Source organism: Anguilla rostrata, chromosome 8 (genome assembly GCF_018555375.3).
Source record: "Anguilla rostrata isolate EN2019 chromosome 8, ASM1855537v3, whole genome shotgun sequence".
In the NCBI taxonomy this organism is placed as follows: Eukaryota; Metazoa; Chordata; class Actinopteri; order Anguilliformes; family Anguillidae; genus Anguilla; species Anguilla rostrata.
This window is the reverse complement of record NC_057940.1, coordinates 50,329,932-50,350,489: the sequence shown is the minus strand read 5'-3', so window position 1 is coordinate 50,350,489 and position 20,558 is coordinate 50,329,932. Positions and strand designations below refer to the sequence as shown.

The window sequence follows — 20,558 nt, the reverse complement described above, 5'->3', positions numbered from 1 at the left end:
TGTGAGTGTGTGAGAGAGTGTGTGTGAGCGTGCGTCTGTATGTGAATGTGTGAGTGTGTGTGTGAGCGTGTGTCTGTGTGTGAATGTGTGAGTGTGTGAGTGAGCGTGTGTGTGTGAGAGCGTGTGTCTGTGTGAATGTGTGAGTGTGTGTGTGAGCGTGTGTCTGTATGTGAGTGTGTGAGAGAGTGTGTGTGAGCGTGCGTCTGTATGTGAATGTGTGAGTGTGTGAGAGTGTGTGTGTGTGCCTGCGCCTGCATGTGCATTTTGATGTTCTATAATTGTGCGTGCGTGCGTGTGTGTGTGTGTATATAATGTGTGTGTGTGTGTGTGTGTGTGTGTAATGTGTGTGTGTGTGTGTGTGTGTGTGTATAATGTGTGTGTGTGTGTGTGTGTGTGTGTGTGTATAATGTGCGTGTGTGTGTGTGTCAGGGAGAAGAGCAGTCTGCAGGCAGCTCAGAGACGGATGGAGAGGAGGCTGAAGGAGCTGAACATCATAATGGAGGAGGAGAGACAGAGACAGTCTGAACAGAAAGACCAGGTACACACACACACACGCTTTATACACACACACACGCACACATTACACACACACGCACACACAAACACACACACATTACAGCTTAAGGTTTTCACCTTAAGATCAGCACCCAATGAGACCCAAGACACCAGGTGAGTTGAGTTAACTGTGTAATCAACTGCTCTATTTGATTCATGAAGTGCAGAGTCACTATGAGAACCAGCAGACCCTGTAGCTCTCCAGGACCAGGGTTGGAGACCACTGCATTACACAATAGTACACAAGCTGTACTGTACTAAAACAGGGATATTCAAACTTGAGTTCAGGAGGGCTGCAATGTGTCTGTAGATTTTTATAGTCTCTTTCTTTTTTCCCTCTCTTTCCCTCTCCCCTCTCTCCTGCTCCCTTTCTCCCCCTCTCTCCCTCTCTCTCTCACCCCCTATTTCTCTCCCCCTCTCTCTCCCTCTTTCTCTCCCTCTCTCTCCCGCTCTCCCCCCCTCTCTCTCCCAGCTGGCCCTGCGTGTGAAGGCCCTGAAGAGGCAGGTGGATGAGCGGGAGGGAGAGGTGGAGAGGCTGGAGGGACTGCGCAGGAAGGGTCTGCGGGAGGCCGAGGAGCACCTGGAGCAGATGGACGTGCTGCAGGCCCGAGTCTCCACCCTGGAGGCGGAGCTAAAGTAAGCCCCACCCCTGTCAGTCAGTCCTGTCCATGTCACTGCATGCTGTTGTGCAGTACCACACAAGACCAGCAGGGGGAGCACTTTGGCATGAGCACAGCTCTGGTTCATGCTTTTATTTTGCTCGTGTCACTGAAGCAAAGTAAAAGCAAAACATTAAATGGATTGTTAAAGTTAGTAAATAAAGTTAAATAAAGTTATTTGTTCTGTATTTGTGTTTTGTTTTTTATTACTACTTTTGTATTGAATGATGTTTTTGAAAAAATGAGAGCGGTTGGAGGGTTGCCGGTTCGATCCCCCACCCTGGGCGTGTCAAAGTGTCCCTGAGCAAGACACCTAACCCCTAATTGCTCCCAACGAGCTGACTGGTACCTTGCATGGCAGCCTTTCACTGTTGGTGTGTGCGTGTGTGTGTGAATGGGTGAATGAGAGGCATCAATTGTAAAGCGCTTCGGATAAAAGCGCTATATAAATGCACTCCATTTACCATTTAAAAGACTAAAATTGATTCCTAGGTCACTGAGTCTGTGTCGGCAGAAGTGTCTGACTGTGTACTGTGTAGCACTATAACATTTTTTAATGTTACCCTGACGCTACGTTTTCAGGAGGAAGGCACAGCAGTCGCGTCGTCCAATCCTGAGCTCCGCGGATGACGAGGGCCTGGACGACACGTTCAGTATAGCCTCCCTGCTGTCATAGCGCCACCTGCAGTTCGCCGGCTGCTAGAACGAGCGGGAGACCGAGAGACGGAGGGATGTGAAAAGGAGGGATGGAGGAAGAGAGAGAAGGAACATGATAAATAAAGAGAGGGAGAGATTTAGCAGCAGGTCTCTCCACCCCCCTCAGCATTGATGGACAGTGATGAAGGGGTTACTCCACACTCACCACACAGATAATTTACTTTAGCAGAGCGCCCCCTGCTGGTGTCAGCCAGGTTGAGTCTTAATAATGTGTTTACTGCACTGAGCTTTGGGCTCTGTTCTACTGGGAAAGGGAGAGGGATTCATGGGAGCACTCATGCTAGGGGTGGAGCCTGGTAGCACAGCATCACCATGGGGGGGGGAGTGGCTAGTTTGGGGGGAGGGGCATTCTGCCGCGTTAGGTACGTTGTCGTGGTAACATCGCACCCGAAAGGAAGCAGCCACTAGTAGTCGCAATGCCGTGGCACAACGCGAAGACAATCTCGGACGCATCAGGGTCATGCTTACATTTTTCTAGACACTCAACAGCCGCGTTCAGACTGTGACCTTTCACACCTTCTGAATTAGAGAAGAGGCCTTCACTGGTACCCTGTTATGTCTGTCTCAGACTCTGCTGCATTCATACTCACTCACACACACACAGCAGTTCACCAACACACACTCATACGTTCACACTAGTGCACATTCACACTAGCGCTCACACTTACACACACAGGCTTATCAGTACACCAACACACAGACTCATACATACACTCTAGCACGCACACACACATCATTCTACAACACACACTCATACATACACACAAGTGCACATACACACTAGAGCACTCACACACACACACACACACACACACTTATACATAATGCATGCATACACATACACGCAAACTCTCACACTCAAGCACTCTCTCACACGCGCACAGACACACAGTTGGAACTGTTTCGTCAATTTTAAACAGAAACGACAGCCACCCTTGAAATGTTGAAAGTGCGAGCGGCATGTTTAACTCCGGTCGGGTTCCACCTGTCCGAACACGTCGCTAGCCTTTACCTCATTCCGCTGAGAGGCACTGGAAGCTTTTAACTGTTCCCCCCCCCCACTGAATGTCGGTTTTAACTACGACTGTTTCTGGTTGTGGAGTTTGCGATGTTTCGACACTGCTGTGCCTTTTTGATTCGCTATGGTAACGACGCGTGCACCTGTGTTTTTCTACTGACACAAACAACTGCCTTACCCGGTTACTCGGCAACAAAGTGTGAACAGTTTTGATTGTGAATTTAATACTCTCTTTCTATGATCACCTGGTTCCCCCTCTTCACCTGTCACCAGTTGTTGCTATGGATATGTGGTCCGGACTACATAAGGCTGCCATAACAGCTTCATAGCGTGGCGTAGGTGCTTTATTACGGTCTACGTAGGTTGCTTTTCACTTGAACAGGTTGGTTTTATTTTCTCCTTCAGCATCTAGGCCACAGATGTCACTATGTCATCTGTCATGAAGCTCTGCTGCTCTTTATGAATGCTTAAGTCATGTCGGGCTTATGAAGTAGTTACGCATGTTTATGAAGGACTTGTGAAGTTAGACTCCGCGTGGAAGGATGTTGTGTGTGCATTCATTTTGAGGTTTTTTGCCATCTTTCCCCTCTTTGTTATTTTTTGTGGATTCTTGCACCCTCTCCTTCTCTGTTTTTCTTTAGACCTTTTGTACACAGTCATCTCTCCTTCCTCTCTCTACCTCTTTCCCTCTATCTTTTTTTGGTTTTATATGCCTGATGAGCTCCTGTTTTTAGATCCAGTTACGACCTTCATGTCTTTGCTGCTTGATTTTCTCTCTCTCTCTCTCTCTCTCTCTCTCTCTCTGACACATTCCTTGAAATCATGTGGAAGAAGATAAAACTGTGAATGTTTCACTCATGCCTTAATTGTAATTTTATTCATGTTGATGTTATTGTTGTATAAAGAGTAATTAATTTCTCAAAATGATCCTGAAAATAATTTTATGACGGATTACTATTTTTGCTCGTTAAGTCCAGTTTGTTACTGTACACCTGACCTGTTACAACCAGAACACGCTTTCAACCTGTGAATGGATTGATATTGAAGATCTGAGTTCGGTAAATGATGGTTATATCTACGTAGACATGGGTTGTTTTATTCAGCGTTACATTTAACTGTTGTACTAGCTGTAGAATGTTATGAAATGCAGAAGATTTTCTGTACGGGCAGGTGAATGATGGGAGATTGTTCTGCTTTGTACGGTGGAGTATGCAGAGCAGATTCGTTTGACATTGTTTTTCTGCATATGTTATGAAATAATAAAATGTTCAGCGGAACTGTTTGTACGAATGACCCTTTTTAACATTAGTGTTGCTGTGTCGCTAATAAACTTTGTGTATCAAGCCAATGGACATGCCTGAGAATCACGTTCTCTTCTCCTGTGCTGTGTTTTCTACATCGTCTTGCTTTCTATGAAAGGTTGTGTATTGCCCCTTTGAAGAGGTTTTTTTGGAATGATTTCTTTTTTTTTCTTTTTTTTTTAGAATGTCAGTGTTCTAGAACTCCGTTGCTTTCAGTTACCAGCAGCGATTGTGACATCAGCATTAGAATGTTCAGTTAAGAACATTCTAATTACACCTTAAAGGGATAAAGCGGAACAAATCCGGCGTAGTCCTGCAGTGCCTGTGCTAGCAGGTGGCATGGACCACTAAAGTCCCAGTGTCCGATGCAGCGGTGAGACCCCGTGCGATTTAAAAGCTTTACCGTGCCGGGCTATGGCTGTGGCCGCCAGCCACACGGAGTAGCTTAGTGGTAATGGCAACCAGGGAGGGGAGGGATCTAGTCTTCAGGATGGTGCTTCTGCACCATGGCATTATGCAGGGCTCAGACCTGGGTCAAATATGTATTTGATTTGGATTCAAATGCTTTTCTGTGCTCTATTGGTCTTGCCTGGTGTAATTGAGCTTGCCAATATGACCAGAAGGCGGGGCTTGCACTTTTTGAGAGTATTTCATTGGTTTGAATCCAAAACAAATATGTATTTGACCCAGGTCTGCCAAGGGCTCATGTTCACCAACAATGACACGTGGTGCACGTGTTGTTTTTAATGGAAGAGATTCAGCGAGAACTGTCCAGTGTCTTTTCCAGCCTCTCGCCCAGTGCACGCTGGGATAGGTCCAAGCACCTCCCTTCACCCTGACCAGGAATAAGCGGGTATAGACAGTGGATGGACGGATGGGATCCAGAGATCCTGATATCGGAGCCAATAAATCGACTGCGCTGTATGCAAAACACGCTGAACCGCTGAATATTTACATACCACAAAACCGTAAACCAGGGACTGGTCTGCTACCTGTCAGGATGGTATGTGAATTTATCTTCTTTCCACAGATAGAAGTCCTCTGAAGTTGCTGTCAACTTTTCATGGAAGATAAAACAATAAGAAAAAAAAACCGTTGACACCCTCAAAACAAAATGATTTTTTTGCCTGCAGAGTTTCACAGAGAGCGATAATGACCTGGGGCTCGTTGTAATTAGGAGTAGATTTACGTTTTCCTTTCATTATGTCTTCCACCAGATTTAAGAGCTAAAGAAATGACATTGCTGTCAACTTTTCATGGAAGATAAAACAATAAGAAAAAAAACCGTTGACACCTTCAAAACAAAATGATTTTTTTGCCTGCGGAGTTTCGCAGAGAGCGATAATGACCTGGGGCTCGTTGTAATTAGGAGTAGATTCATGTTTTCCTTTCATTATGTCTTCCACCAGGTTTCCTTATTCTATTCGTACTTTGTTTGGTGTTCGTTAGGTCTGCATTGCACTTGTTATTGTGTTCTTGGTGATACTGCATTTGGTGACATTACATGTTTTGTATTCCGTAGAGCTATACTGATGTTCTCCACTTCCATACGTTGCTCTGTGTGAGAATGCCTGCTAAGTGATTGTAATTCCCCGTAACGGTGACACTTTAATTGAAGTGGGTCTTACATACCATGCATAACATTTTAATAAGGGCTACATAATGAATCATTATGACACTGTCATAAGCCTTCATGATTCATTATAACCAGCTTTTGCCAAATGGCTTTCATATGACGTGACACAGAATATTATGTCATTAGAGCCTTAACACTCAACATAATGCGCTTTGTAACTGTATATGTTAGGCGTTCTAACTCTGTCATTACGTTTAGGTGTGTTTACTGGTAAACGTAATGTTGTTTTCAGATGTCAAAAAGGATTTTGTTCTCCACTGTTTACCCGTCTGTCCGGACCACACCCAGCCTAAAACCCCCCACAGACGTGTCACTGAAGAAGGGATTACATGCACCGTGTCAGCTGCGTTGTGCCAAACACTGTGTGTGTGCGTGTGTGTGTGCGGACGTGGCTTTATTTGTACTGCGCATAACTGGGTGTGGCAGGGTGTGTGTGTGTGTGTGTGCGTGTGTGTGCGTGTCTGTGTGTGAGTATCTGTGTGTGTGTGTGTGTGCGTGTGTGTGTGTATGTCTGCGTTTCTGTGTGTGGGAGTGTCTGTGTCTTTGTATGTGCATGTCTGTGTGTGTGTGTGCGTCTCTGTGTATGTGTGCATGTCTGTGGGTGTGTGTGTGTGTGTGTGTGTGTGTGTGCGTGCGTGCAGTTGTGTATGTGTGTGTGTGTGTGTGTGTGTGTGTGTGTGTGTGTGTCCGCATGTACAGCCCTTCCACAGTAAACACACTCTCAGTCACAGTTACCTCAGACCTACTGGAGCCAGACCTTGCAGACATCACACACATTTAACACCAGGCTGCCATGGTCCTTTCAGACCCCGAGCAAAACCCTGCTCATTTTTCACAAGGAGAAAAGCGCTGTCACTGGGTATCAGTGACTGTACCCTAAGGGTAATAACAGCACAGAGCACAGGCGCACCAGATGAGCTGTGCGTTGAAATAAACTGCACCTTTAAAATCAGCGATGGACTTGTGAAAGGTGAAAGCACCTGCTCTGTGTCAATAATGCTCTGTTCCTGCAGCAGCGGATGTGCCGTCTCGAGCAAGTAAAAGGCCAGGCTAGCTCTGTACAGTCACGTGTCTCAGCATAGCATGACTTGTGGAGCAGAGGTCCCGGCCTGCAGGTCCTAAGAGTCCCAGGGCATCCTCGTCAAAATGGAATACATTTTCAGATATTTTCCCTAGAAGAAATACTTCCTATTTCACAAAACTATGTTCTAGACTTTCAGATAAAAATGATCTCTCTCTGGCTTATACATCATCAGTAATATTGTGACCATTGTAATTATTGACCCTTTTGGAATGTTTTTTATTTTTTCAAAATTCAAAAATAGAACTCCATTCCAGGGATTGTTACATCAGCATTGGAATGTTCAGTTAAGAACATTCTAATCACATATTTGTGATCCCACTCCTTATGGGGTTAAGGGTGTCATTTTGACCGAACAGCTTCCTGTTTCAAATAGATCCATTCTACAGTGACATCACAATGCCAGTGATTTCACAGTTCCACTGCTGCGTTAAGCAGACGCTGTGCTGAACACTGACCACAGAGAGGGGAGGGTGCCTGGCCACAGGGCGGTCACTTCACGGGGTCCAAAAGATTAAAATATTTGGGACCACCAGAGGGAACCGGTACAGGAACAGGGCGTCATCCCAAGCTGTGGAAGCAGGTGAGGTAAGGCTGATTAGCCCTGCAGGGGCATCTCAAGATGATAATGATTTCAGGCAGGTGGTTCAGAAAGACCACGAGGGACTGAAAGCTCACGGTGGATGAGTCTCTTTATGACACGCTGACGCTTAAATATCAGGGGATGGGAGTAGAGGGCATGTCTAGCCTATGCAGCTTTACATTACCTTTCATTTAATAGCTCATTTGGCCGTGCTGACTTGACATATTTCATATACTGTACATCAGGGATCAGCAACTCGCGGTCCTCGAGGGCCGAGAACTGCTGGTTTTCCACCCTCCCTTTGCCTGGGAGTCAGGTGTGAAGACAGTCTGGTCAATCAGTAGCGCAAATTACCCGGGAGAAAAGAAAACCAGGGCTGGACTTGGATTCGAGGGCCAGAGTTGATGATCCCTGTTATACATTCATATCACAGCTAATTACCCTCATCTGCCTCAGCCCCCGGTAGTCCACAATCCAATAATGTCACTGATTGGTCAGAGGTTGCCCTCACCCGGGACGTAAGGTTTAAATCAGTCCGTGATTGGAGGATAGGAATGTAAACCAGCAGCACTACTGGACCCAATGGCCAGATTTGACTATCCCTGCTCTAGGGTATAGCAGTGTCTTTTTTTTCTCTCTCTCTCTCTCTCCCTCTCCCATTCTGAATCCTTCCAGATAGATCTGTTCGAAGAAAATGTTTTTTAAAATAAAATAAAAAAGTAATGTGGCTGTATTTGTATTGTATTTCATTAGTGATAATCGCATGTGATAAGCAGTAGGCGCGTAAACACGCTTTTTCGGGGTCTCTTTCCTGGTCAAATTCGAAGTTCAAGGTCAGAATGGTCATAGACCTGAAAGACAACCGCATTCCTCTGATTTCCGAAGAGGAGGATTTCCAACTCAGTATCCGCATATCCAAAAGACAATTCTGAAAAACAACCTTAGTTCAGGCTCAGATAACCATTATGGAGCACAAACTGTACGTCAGTCAAATTCGAGTGCTGTGTGTGCCGGAGTGTTTGAGTGTGCGCACGCATTGAGTGAGTTTTGTTGTCTCGGTATTAAGATAATGATGAATATCCTTCCTCTTTGGAAAACTACTTTCGTGACCTTATGAAGTTAGTATTAAAGTAAAAACAAGCCAGTGTGTTTCGCACCACTTTTTCTAAAAATTAATTAATGCTCTACAAGGGTGTAACATTTTTATCGGTGCTTGGTGGTGCATATGCATGCTGTGCTTTAAGTTAGTCCACTGTCAGTTAATTTAGCACCGGATGAAGTGCTGATCTTCCGACAGGCTGGTGTGGTATTTCTAATACTGACATTATCGTCAGAGTTTCAGCAGTACACTGAGAGAAAGGAGCAGGCTTCAGAACGAGAAAAACAATTTGATAAGTTATTTTTTTATCGATTGCGATAGAGAGGAAAGTGGACAGCTATAAATGTGAAGGCAGAATTTTACTCAAACAAAATGACTATCTAACTAGAGCTGGTCAACGTTTTTGCGATTTGATAGTCCTCAATTTAAACGGATTTTGACGCCTCCAGCTGTTGAGTCTGAACTTGGCAGCACGTGGCTGATTAAGTCATCTACGTTCTTGTCAACAAGGTAGGCCTACGTTTATTTGTTTATTCGTACTTTTAATCATTTTTAATTATGTTCCTGTGACATGTGCAATATTAGCCTAGACGCGTAGGCTAGTATTTCGTGTTGCGGAGCGGTTTTCAGATGTGTATTACATGAGCGTCTGTTTTCGTATCCTAGTAAGGCCAACAACCAATACAAGAATGCAACAAATAAACATACGTGCTTGATAATCTATAAACGAATCCTTGGCTGTTGACTTTTATGAAATAATTTGTAATAGCGGCATCCCTTGTTTTTCTTGCTTGTGAACTAATGATTTACGATACCTGTTCAGGTGAGCGATACTAACTCCATCCCTCCTGGGCGTGTCAAAGCGGGTTGTTTCCGTTGCGAGGTCACTAGGAAATGTTCGGGCCAGTTGACGTAGTAACTACAGAAAAAAAGGAGACAAGACTGAAGTAGAGAAGACTGAAATGCACGAAGACACCGTTCACTGCTCGGTCATTTGTAACATAATGTTCCCCGTTCAGTAGCCATTAGCGGTTTTTTTCTGAGCATGAAGAAAAATAAAGCGGAGTCGCACGTATTGCCAAATAAGTGCGCAGAGTAAATAATGAGATTTTAGACGTTCAATAACCTTTCATTACCTGTCATTAAAGGTTAGTTCAGGTTAACGGAAATTTTTAATTTGTAACTTTTTCTGCGCTGTTCTGTCGCTCTTACTTGTGAAGATGAATGTGATTACCCGAGGACCGTGTACTACAGTCGAAAACGTGGAAACGGAGACAGGAACGACGGTGAGTGTGGAACTGCTTTTTAAACTTTAACGGTTAGTGCAATGCTCTATCCTTATTCAGTCTCCTTATCAAAATGCCTTGGGCTGGAGGGAATGATATTTCGTTCTTAACGTAAAATTCAATGGGACGGAAAATGGGAAGGAAAATGTGGTTGCAGCCCATGGAGCTGAGTAGCTTAGTTGACAGGGTAGAGAACGGTACCAGTGTGCCAGTTTTGGATGGAGCTTTTAAAGCAAGGAGCGCGAGAACTCTGGGGACACACTTTGGAGCTACCTTATTTTAACAATGCGACAATTAAAATGTATGGATGGGAAATGCAGACGGGTGTATTCACCCAGTTAAATTGGAGGATACGTCGCAAAGGTTTGTGCACAAAGACCAAAGCGCTCGTGAATGTCTGCAGTTGGGACAGGTGCGCGCGCGAGATAGCCTAATTGCACGTCTGCGTTAAACTCACTGAGCTCTTCAGGCATATTTCTGTCTCCCAGCATCCCAGGTGTGTCCGCATGTGTGTATTTTATTGGGTATCTTAGTGTGTATATGGTTCACTTCAGACTATCCAGGGTCGCTTCATCGTTTTTTTCTGTTTCAAGTTGATGGGTCTTCAGAGATGGATAGGACACACGTTCTCGCGCAAACGTTACAATTCTGCATTACTGAACCATGGGTAACCTACTAGCTAAGACCAGATATAAGTTGCGTTTTTATTCATCAGTGAACTGTACACTATTGCGAAACAAAATCATGGCCGTTTTCTTCTTGCGAAACAAATAAATGTTTTGCAAGGGTGTAGTGAGTTGATCGAGTCAATATTATCACCATGTCACTTCTCTACTTTGTGTTGTTATGAACGTTTATATTTATTCAGCACGTTTTTTTTCTTAAGTTGATTAAGCCTCCAATATTTGACTTTCCAGATTTATTTTTCTGAATTGTAGCAACCTCTTCTTTTATTTGTCCCTGGGAACCAGTTCTCCCGATAATTCTCTCCTCGTTTCCTTTGGATCGGCCCCCGGGGTTGCACAAGACGTCGCACGCCGCGTGTGCAAACACGGAGGATCCTGCTCAGTCAGCGCGGCATTGGCCTCGCGCGGCGATGCCTCTCGTGTGCTGACAGGGTTTTTTGGATCGGCCTGACGCGCGCTGGCTCAATGGAGCGCATTCATTTGATCATGTGATTGATTGGGCCGCAGGTGCGTTTTCCTGGCAAGGGGAGGGAGGGGCGCGATTCGGGTGGGTACCCCATAGGCTTGGAGGTGTGGCCGGTGGGGGTGGGGGGTGGAATGTTCCATTGCAAAGGGAAGCTTCCCCTGTGCCCAGGGGAGAAGGAGGAGTACGAACAAAGATGAGCACTGTTCTTTTACACAAGATGCATGACACGTATGTAGGTAGCACAAAAGAACTGGGGCTCCATTTGTCATAAAAGAAAAGACTGGCCTAGAAGACAAACGAGAACAATAGGTGGTCCCAGCACAGTAGCTTAACTCTCACGTCTTGCTTAAAAAATGTAGGACCCATTCAAGTAGCCCAGCAGGTGACCAATCACACGCCACCTCTCCGGGCTCGTGCATTCCGGGATCTTCAGAACTGTGTGTTTTTTCTTTTCCTCTTTTATAAAAACGTCAGAACTGGACATATTCTTTCACGTTTGCGGGAGGATTCGCTTGATTGATGTTTTCGTCGAAGCTCCCACGCCGGGCTGTTTGTCCCGGCGGGAGATGGATGGTAGCTGTGGCTGTCATCGCGGATGTGCGAGAACTCTCGGGCTGGCCGGCCTGACTCTGTTCCAAAAACTGAGCCGGGCCAAATCCCCAGAGCTCGCGCTCTGCAAATTGCCTGCTTTGTGTTCTTCATCCGCAGCTTCCCCAGTTAATCCTGTGGACGTTTATAAACGCTAATCTTAGGAATGGGAACTTTGCTGGAAACAGGTGTTTTATGAAGGTAAAAAGGTAATGGAAGGTTGTGTTTCAACGAGAGCGTATGTCTGGAATTTGGCCCAGTAATACACTCGGGCATGTGACACTCGGGCATGTGAACACACACACACACACACACACAAACACATGCATGCATGTGTGCAGACACACACACACACACACATACACACACGCACACACAAACACATGCATGCATGTGTGCAGACACACACACACACACACATACACACACGCACACACAAACACATGCATGCATGTGTGCAGACACACACACACACACACATACACACAAGCACATGCACATGCATATATGTGTGCAGACACACGCACATACATACACACAAGCACATGCACATGCATACATGTGTGCAGACACACACACACGCACACCTACACATGCAAGATTGAATTTCCTATTTATAGTTCACTCCTGCATCCTATTATATTAGTTACTTTTGCAAGCTTTTCCATAACATGGTAGCACGACTGCACACACGTGTGTATGTCAGTTATAGGTCCGACCAATTGTTCTGGCTCAGACTTCTTACCAGCTGTTTTAGGAATGTAAATAGGTTGTGGAAAGCTGTGGGTCAACCTGAGTATATGTGGGCCCAATAATGCACTGTAGCAAACACACACACACACACACACACGCACACAAATACCAGGGCTTTGCAACCCTGGTCTTGGAGTGTTGGTTTTAATTGTTAGCCAGCATTTAATTGACTAATTAAATCAGTTTTACACAGTTAACTTGGAACTCCACTCAACCCTGCTGCTTTCCGGAAACGGGGTTAAGGCTTCTACATGCTTCAAACAGACCGGGGCGGTGTTGTTGTTCTTACCTTTTCCAAAGAAGCTACACTCAAAGGTGGGATGGAGTAGCCATCCGTCATAGAGATGGGTGGGATTTTTATCAGAGAATTCAGCGACGACTTTGTGTCTTTATAATCGCGGCGAAAAGAGTCATACAAGTGCACACATTATTGGTGAGCGCACTGAAAGTTTTTATTCAGAAGTGTTCACGTCAGCGGCGTAGTTCAGGCCTGTTTACCGTTCGGCCATGTTTGATTGGCCGATGGATATCGCTACATCATCACCAACATTCCACTGTCACTCGACTTTGGCATTGAACGCTGTAGCACATTAAACACATATAAACACGTAACCGAACGCATCACAGAAGTGACGAGTCATGTTAATGGCATCTTTGCAGTCTGCCAAGTCAGCAGTATACAGGCATGGAAACATTCTAATTGTGTTTATCTAACTCAACAAATGTGCTGTCTTCTGTTTTTTTTATTTTAAGGTTTGGTTAGTTAATGACTCTACTGTTCATTAAAGATAATTGCGGGATATGAAAACTTTCTATGATAATATTATGACAACTTAGGCATCGATGGCGTCAAAGTTCAATACAATTTGAGTCTCAGCGATTGTCACAACAATGATGGTGATGGAATAAACTAAAAGTTGTTGCGACTGTCCATTAAATGTGACAGTTGCCCGTGGCAATGATACATCGCCAAACTGTAAACTGGCCTTTCTTCTTCTTCTTCTTCTGATGTTTGCTGGCGGTTGGCAAACTACATTTGAGGATTTGCAGACCTCCTGAAGCTCTGCTCACTGCACACCTGGCCTATTGCTGCGGAAAGTGGGCAAGGATTTCAGAATGCCGGTTTCAGAAAGTTACAAATAAATTTGGATACACAACCCCCTATCCGAATGTCAGAAAAGAGGCGGAGATAAGTTTTCTTTAAGCGTGTGGAAGCGTTTAGCAACCCTGGAGCTAATCCTAGCTCATCTTCAGGCCCAGAGGGCTGGCGTTTTACTCTGATTTTATTCACAAACCAATAATTCTGGCCCACATTCCAAACAGTTGTATACACCAGTCCCCGTTCTCTCTTACATCCCACCTCAGTGGGATGTTGCCACCAGGGATACCAGTTTCCACCAGTTTCCACTAGGGCGGCGGTGTAGTACATTGGGTAACAAACTGGTCTTGTAACCTAAAGGTCACAGGTTCGATTCCCGGGTGGGACACGGACATTGTACTTAACCTGCATTGCTTCAGTATATATCCGGCTGTATGCAATGGATGCAGTGTAAATTTGTTGTGTATAAAAAAAGTTGTGTAAGTCGCTCTGGATAAGAGCATCTGCTAAATGTACTGTAGGTGCTTTGTCTCATGAGTGAATGAGTGACAGGGCGGGATGAATAATTAAGAGCAGAAGCGCGCGCGGCGGCGGCGCTAGCCCCGAAGCACCAGCCGTGGGGGTCCGTTCTGCCGGTCTGCCGGCCCCTCTCTGAGGACAGCCGTCGGGCGGAGTTGCGGCTTCGCGGCCCGTCTCAAACGGCCGTGCCCCGTCCCCGTTTCGGGCTTTGCGCTCCTAAGCCCGCCGGTCCTGCGGGCTCTCGGGCGCAGCGAATCGGTTTCAGCAGGAGGAACGCGTCGCGATCGCGTGCCGAAGGGGCGGGTCTTTCCCCCCTCGCCCTGCGAAACAGACGCGACTGTCACGCAACGCGAGCGCTGGTTTATTTCCACGGTCCGAACGACATCCAGGGCTCACTAGCAACAGTGATGCGTCTACCCTGGTTAAGTAAATAAATGTTCAATTAAAAAGATAAAATGAATGTACAGTTAAATGTACCCCCCAGCAGCACACCGACTGTATAGACAAACAGGCTCAAGTCACGCACATGCATGTTCTGTTTTCTGTGTAAAACCCCTGTGGGCAGTGCCACCACCCCCCACCCCCACCCCTCACCGCACAGGTTTATTGCTTTGAATGTTTACCATGGAAATAATTCACACATGGTTACTTACAAATGGATGCTTCTGCTGGTTGCATAACGCCTATCCTAAAGGATTATTGTAAATAATTAAATTCTTTATGTTTTTAACAATGTTCATGGGTACTGCCATTTTCATCCTTAATAGTGGTAGTTCCCAGATTTATGTGTGTGTGTATTTTTTTCAAACCCACGCATGGGTTTTTACAGCACTATATTTCAGGCTCGGAGGTCTGCAGTGGGAACACTCACGAAAGCACAGGTGCACTCTAACACAGGTCACCGATTCTCACAGGTTCTCTCTTGAGGTGGCAGTGTAGTATAATGGGTAAGGAACTGGTCTTGTAACCTAAAGGTCACAGGTTCGATTCCTGGGTAGGACACTGCCATTGTACCCTTGAGCAAGGTACTTAACCTGCATTGCTTCAGTATATATCCAGCTGTATAAATGGATGCAATGCAAATGCTATGTAAATGTTCTGTAAGTCGCTCTAGATAAAAGCTTCTGCTAAATGTCTGTAATGTAATGTAATGTAATGTAACGCAATGCAACGCGAACAGTTCATTCTGCAGGTCACCGATTCTCACAGGTGACATGTGATAACTGCGACCTGACATGAGAGTCAAAAGAGACTGCAGCCTTTTAAATTATTCAATCGTAAAGAACTAAGGACACCCAGGTAGGAAGGCCTATCAATGTCCTAACCAATTAGAATTCACCCCCATCTCCTCCTCTCTCTCAGGAAAGACAAGGGAACCCCACAAGACAGATACAGTAGAATAAGACAGTACTCTAACATTCCCCCCCACCCACCACCAAACACACACACACACACACATCACACACACGCACACACGCACACCCAGAGGAAAGCCCCATCCCGTTTAAGAAAAAAAACATGGCCTTTAGGAGAGCTGTAATTCCTATATGGCTCCAGCAGGGGGAGCCAAAGAGGAGCAGCCGGGGCAGTCGTGCTGCTGCTGTGGGCTGGGTCCCGTCCCGTCAGGGCGGCCGTGAGCTGGCTTGCGCACTTCGCCTCTTCGGGAGAAACCTCAAACCAAACCCCGGCCTGAGTCACACGGCAGGGCGTCTGCTCCACAGGTAGGTCGGGTGCGGCAAAACTAGGCAGAAGGCAGAGAGAGAGAGCTTTTTGTTGGGCCGGGGAGCAGATTACCCCCTCAGTTTTAAGGTTTTACCTCGCTCCGGACGTCCCGTGACCTGCGCCGGCGATCGCGTTTGCGCCAGGCGACCGGACTGCAGAGGCACCAGACTGTACGGCTGAGCAGAATGTTCCGGGCTTTCGCGGTCTCTATGATGAGTGTTCCTGACGTGTGAGCTCACCAGACTGTGGGCAAGGTAAGAGATAGTGAGCAAAACTGGAGCCTGTTGTATGTCTTCAAAAATTAAATGTATAGAATTACAATCAATGAATTGGATTTACATTAGGCTTTTTTTTTTTTCTTTCAAAAATACCTTGTATGTCTGTTCGGTCTTTTGAGAGAAGCCAGTGGTCCTGTTTGTATCTCAGACTCATTAAAGTTGCTGCTGTTCTGGACTATAATGCACTCAGGACTTCATCAGAATTATCTGCCAATTGTCAAATGCTCGGAAACGCAGCCTTCCGAGTTAATGGTGTTTGTGTGCCACCAGTGATACACAGCGCCGGAGTGCTTTTCCATTTTTATTTATAGCTAATGAGTCTTTGCTTTCACTGGTCTTCCATGCACGGCAACTTGTTTTATAAATGTAGGCAGGCTGCGGCATGTGACGGCACTGAGCTCAGACTACGAGGGAATAATGGGACTGGATGTTTATTTTGGGGTTAAGGTCGGGCGCACCTTTGTTGGGACACACGGGTGTTCTTGTCTCAGCTGTGTCGGACGCCGTCTGTCTGTGGGCCGTTGCTAAACCCGGCTGCCGGATCGCTCTTTGTGTGAGACGTGGCTTAAGTTTGACAAAAAGCCTGGGATCCCGTCCAGGTAGCATCCTAGACTTTTGACTTCCGAGGAACTGCAGGCGCCCGTCTTTCTTTGTCCGCACAAACGCGTGCTGGCGTGCGATCGCACGAACTCGCCAAACTACATTTGTGACGAGGGCCAACACAACAAAGACACACTCATTTTTGCGGTAAAGTTAAGAACACGACTGGATTTCATTTTAAAAAAATAATTGCTTGAATCCCAGCCAAAGTAGTTGAACTGAGGGACTTTGATGATGTAATATAGAATGGAATGGCAACAGATGAAAACTTCCGAATTAACAGGAAAGAGCAAGGAGACACTTCCTTAATTTTTTTTTTTACCAAAGGCATATTTACACTCCACACAGTGCTGGTAAGAGCAGAGTTAGCAGCTGAATCCAGCCATAGGTACATGTAGCGTGTTGGAGTCACGTGTTGACTCTTGTTGGTGTTTGTGTTTTCGGGTGACAAAAGCACCTGTCCAACACGTTCTCAGGTGTTTAGCCGTGTGGTGAACAGGCGCTAGCTAGTCTAACGCAGAATCGGCTTAGATATGCGCGAATTGTCACCTCTCGCCCATGGGCTGTCGATGATCACATGCCCAATTTGGCGTGTCAGAAACATCAATGCACGTTTTCTTCAGCTTGCTCTTTTGACAACACCCAGCGTGCACAATAATTGCACGAATTAAAATTCAGATGTGCCCGTTCAGATTGTGTGCATGTTTGTGTGCACGTGCACATAAACGTGTGCATAAAGACGTGACAAAAACTTCTAACGAATCAAATTAACGACTGGGGCGAATCAATGGGGCTCATAATTAGGTTGTTGAACATAAGTGTTTACGTTCTTTCATCATTTATTTTCCCTTAAACTTAACACAATCTTTTAATTCTTCATTATCTACCAAATGGTTAATTTTAGTGGCCATGTGCCCACACTCACCAATTAGGAGCCTATTGATTCACCTTTAATTTGATCAGTTAAATAATTGTGTTTCCTCTTTTTATGTAATTGCAATGTAGCACAATAAGCACAGTGTGAATATGGGACTTTCATTCTTCATGGCACGCATAGCTGTTTCTAACATCATTTGGCTTAGCAGGGTAAATTAATACATTTAAACAGGAAAAGCACCTAATTCAGAAAATTAACAGCTTGTTAATATTCTGGGTTTGCAATAGTGGTTGGACTAAAAACCAGCATACACAGGAGTCCCCAGGACCAACCTTGGGAACCACTGTTGTTGCATGTTCGTAAGCAGACACATTGACAGTTTTTTTCTTTGCAGTTAAAGATGTTATTAACATGGGATTCCTTTATTATTGCTTTTTTGTGGTAAGGGTTACCTCCTATTCACTCATTGTTTTTCTGGTGATGTTTTTTTTTAGTTTCCCTAATCTCATAAAAGGCCATCGCTGCCTCAGACTGTTAAATTAACAAAAGAATGTCGTAAACTTGCCTGAAAAATGGCGAAAGCAAAGACTACTTACAAAGCGCCAAGAAAAAAAAGCAACCACACCAGTTGTTGTTCCGTATTTTCCACATACATAGAATCTTTAGAAAATAGCTCATAGATTATCTCAGGATTAGCCTGCATCTGCTTTTTTTCTTTTCTGAATTTCCTTCTTTAAACATGCATCCTAAACATACTTACAGTGCCTCGACATGAACCCAGGTGTGGCACGCTCAGATATGTACAGGTTTAGAACACAAGGATAGATCTGTACAGGTGTACAATACACAGAGATGTGTACAGGTGAAAAACAGAGAAAGATGTGTACAGGTGTAGAACAGAGAGAGATATATACACAGGTGTAGAACAGGGAGAGGGTTGTGTATAGGTGTAGAACACAGAGAGATTTAGAACTGATAGAAGTGTGCAGGTGTATGACACAGAGAGATGTGTATAGGTATAGAACAGTGAGATGTGTGCAGGTGTAGAACAGAGAAAGATATATACCTGTGTAGAACAGGGAGGGGGGGTGTATAGGTGTAGAACACAGAGAGGTGTGTGCAGATGTGGAACGGAGAGAGATGTGTACAGGTGTAGAACAGAGAGGGATGTGTAAAAGTGTAGAAAACCGATGTATACAGGTGTAGAACAGAGATATATTTGTGTACTGGTGTAGAACAGAGAGAGGGATGTGTATAGCTGTAGAACACAGATGTGTACAGGTATAGAACAGAGAGAGATGTGTATAAGGCTTCAAACTGACGCTTGAGAGCGAGGACAATTCACTTGCCTAATACACGTTCCCTCCATCCTCATGTCCTTTGCTTGCTTTCTTTCCTTGTGTCCTTTGATGGGTGGAGCTAGGAGCTTGGAAAGGCCTCATATGAAGGAAGCAAGGAAGCAAGGAACCAAGGCGAATGAGCCCATAGTTAGTGGGGAGGAGGCGGGGCCATGTGCTGGAGTAGGAGCCATGTTGGCCCTTCTAGCATGATTTGTAGTTTTTATCATTTGTGTGGGAATATAAATACTCTATAATTAGAGATAATCTCTCTCTCTCCCGTTCTCTTGTTCCCCCTCTCTCTCTCCCTCTCTCTCCCCTCAGCTCTTCCTCTTTTTCCCATGGCGCGCAGGAACTGGGCTATGTATGGCAAATTGTGGTCACTCACTCACTCACTCACGGACGACCTGTGAGACGCATGCGCAGGTGGTGCATCGTTTAGTAGGACACATGCGCAGGTGCATCTCCCAAAATCACCACTTCGAACAGAAATTTTTTTTTAAGCACAGCTTTATCGCCTAACGCTACTTTAGCTAACCCTAACATGTTAGCGTTTCGCCTACTTTAGTTAACCTACTTGGGGCGTACCACCGATACAGATGTATGGACACACGGAGGACAACAAATAACGTTACCAAGGCGAGGACGTGCCATAGCTAGCTAGCTGTACAGTTTTACTAGCCAAGTTTTACTCATGACACTTTGTACAGGTGCGCCGTGGGTCTGCAGGGTTTCGCGCTTGTTTATATCCTTGTTTGATGTGCCTACGCACGCAGTCAGGGCGAGAGCGAGCGGTTTCTCAGGCTTGGGTTTGCCACGACCTGGAATGCAACGCGAGAGAATTTTTAATTAAAACGGGCTCGTTCCTGATTGGCCTTCTCACGGGTCGCCGTGGACAGCAGAGAAACGCGGCGTTCGCATTCTTCGGAATTCGGAACTTTGATATGGCGGAATGAGGAGCATTCTTTTTTTTTCCGTTGCCACGCGACGTACCAGTAAACATCGCAGTAATTACAGGTGCTGCCTCCAGACGCGCTTATTCAGAGTGACTGACACGTCTTATATTTTGGCATACCGGCCCTTTAATGAAGCTGCATATTTTAACTGAAGCTATTCCTGTAATCAAAGCTGCGATCACCTGGGTTACGCGCCCAGGTCCATAACCGTTACGCCACAGCTGCTGTTTATGTCAGCACAGCAAAAGGCCCTTCAGCGATCTTCAATTTGGGTCATGCAAACACGAAAAAAAGAAGGGGAGGTGATTTTTGAAGAGTGAAGCGTTTTGTGGCCCAAAGTGGTGGAATGTGGGGAGAAAGGGCCTGTCTGATTATTTCTCCGTTCTGTCATGTGACATAAACTCAAAACAAAACAAAACAAAAGTTAATTCAACCCCGTAACAAAAAAGCTCTTGAAGTTTATTGGCAGCATCTTTGTACATACAGAACAGAAATTGTGACGCCTTGTAAAAAGTATAAACTGTAATTATAGCTAAAAGCATACATGAATACCCCCCCCCCCCCACAGGTATTACAATGTGTAAAATGCTGTAGGTGCTGTCAAAACTATAAAAAGTGTTTATGATGGGAATGAAAACACAAGCTGATATTTAGAAGAGATCATGTTCTGGCTGTGCATCTATGCGTGCATATTTGCATTTCTGTGTGTGTGAGAGAGAGTATGTGCGTGCGTCTGTGTGTG

The 20,558-nt window shown here is 45.4% G+C and overlaps 2 protein-coding genes across 2 annotated transcripts in view; both read left to right on the top strand.

The window, feature by feature from the left end:
- Window positions 1-4,297, top strand: part of LOC135260408 (cingulin-like) — a 31,640-nt gene extending 27,343 nt beyond the window's left edge. The window contains exons 19-21 of the mRNA XM_064345620.1: window positions 430-538; window positions 1,028-1,191; window positions 1,797-4,297. Of these exons, the coding sequence (XP_064201690.1) occupies window positions 430-538; window positions 1,028-1,191; window positions 1,797-1,890 (367 nt within the window). The 3' untranslated portion in view covers window positions 1,891-4,297. The remainder of the gene's footprint in view (window positions 1-429; window positions 539-1,027; window positions 1,192-1,796) is intronic.
- Window positions 4,298-9,556: 5,259 nt separating this feature from the next.
- LOC135261881 (tuftelin-like) overlaps window positions 9,557-20,558 on the top strand; it is a 30,638-nt gene continuing 19,636 nt past the window's right edge. Inside the window, exon 1 of the mRNA XM_064348566.1 lies at window positions 9,557-9,935. Coding sequence (XP_064204636.1) covers window positions 9,870-9,935 — 66 coding nt within the window. The 5' untranslated portion in view covers window positions 9,557-9,869. The remainder of the gene's footprint in view (window positions 9,936-20,558) is intronic.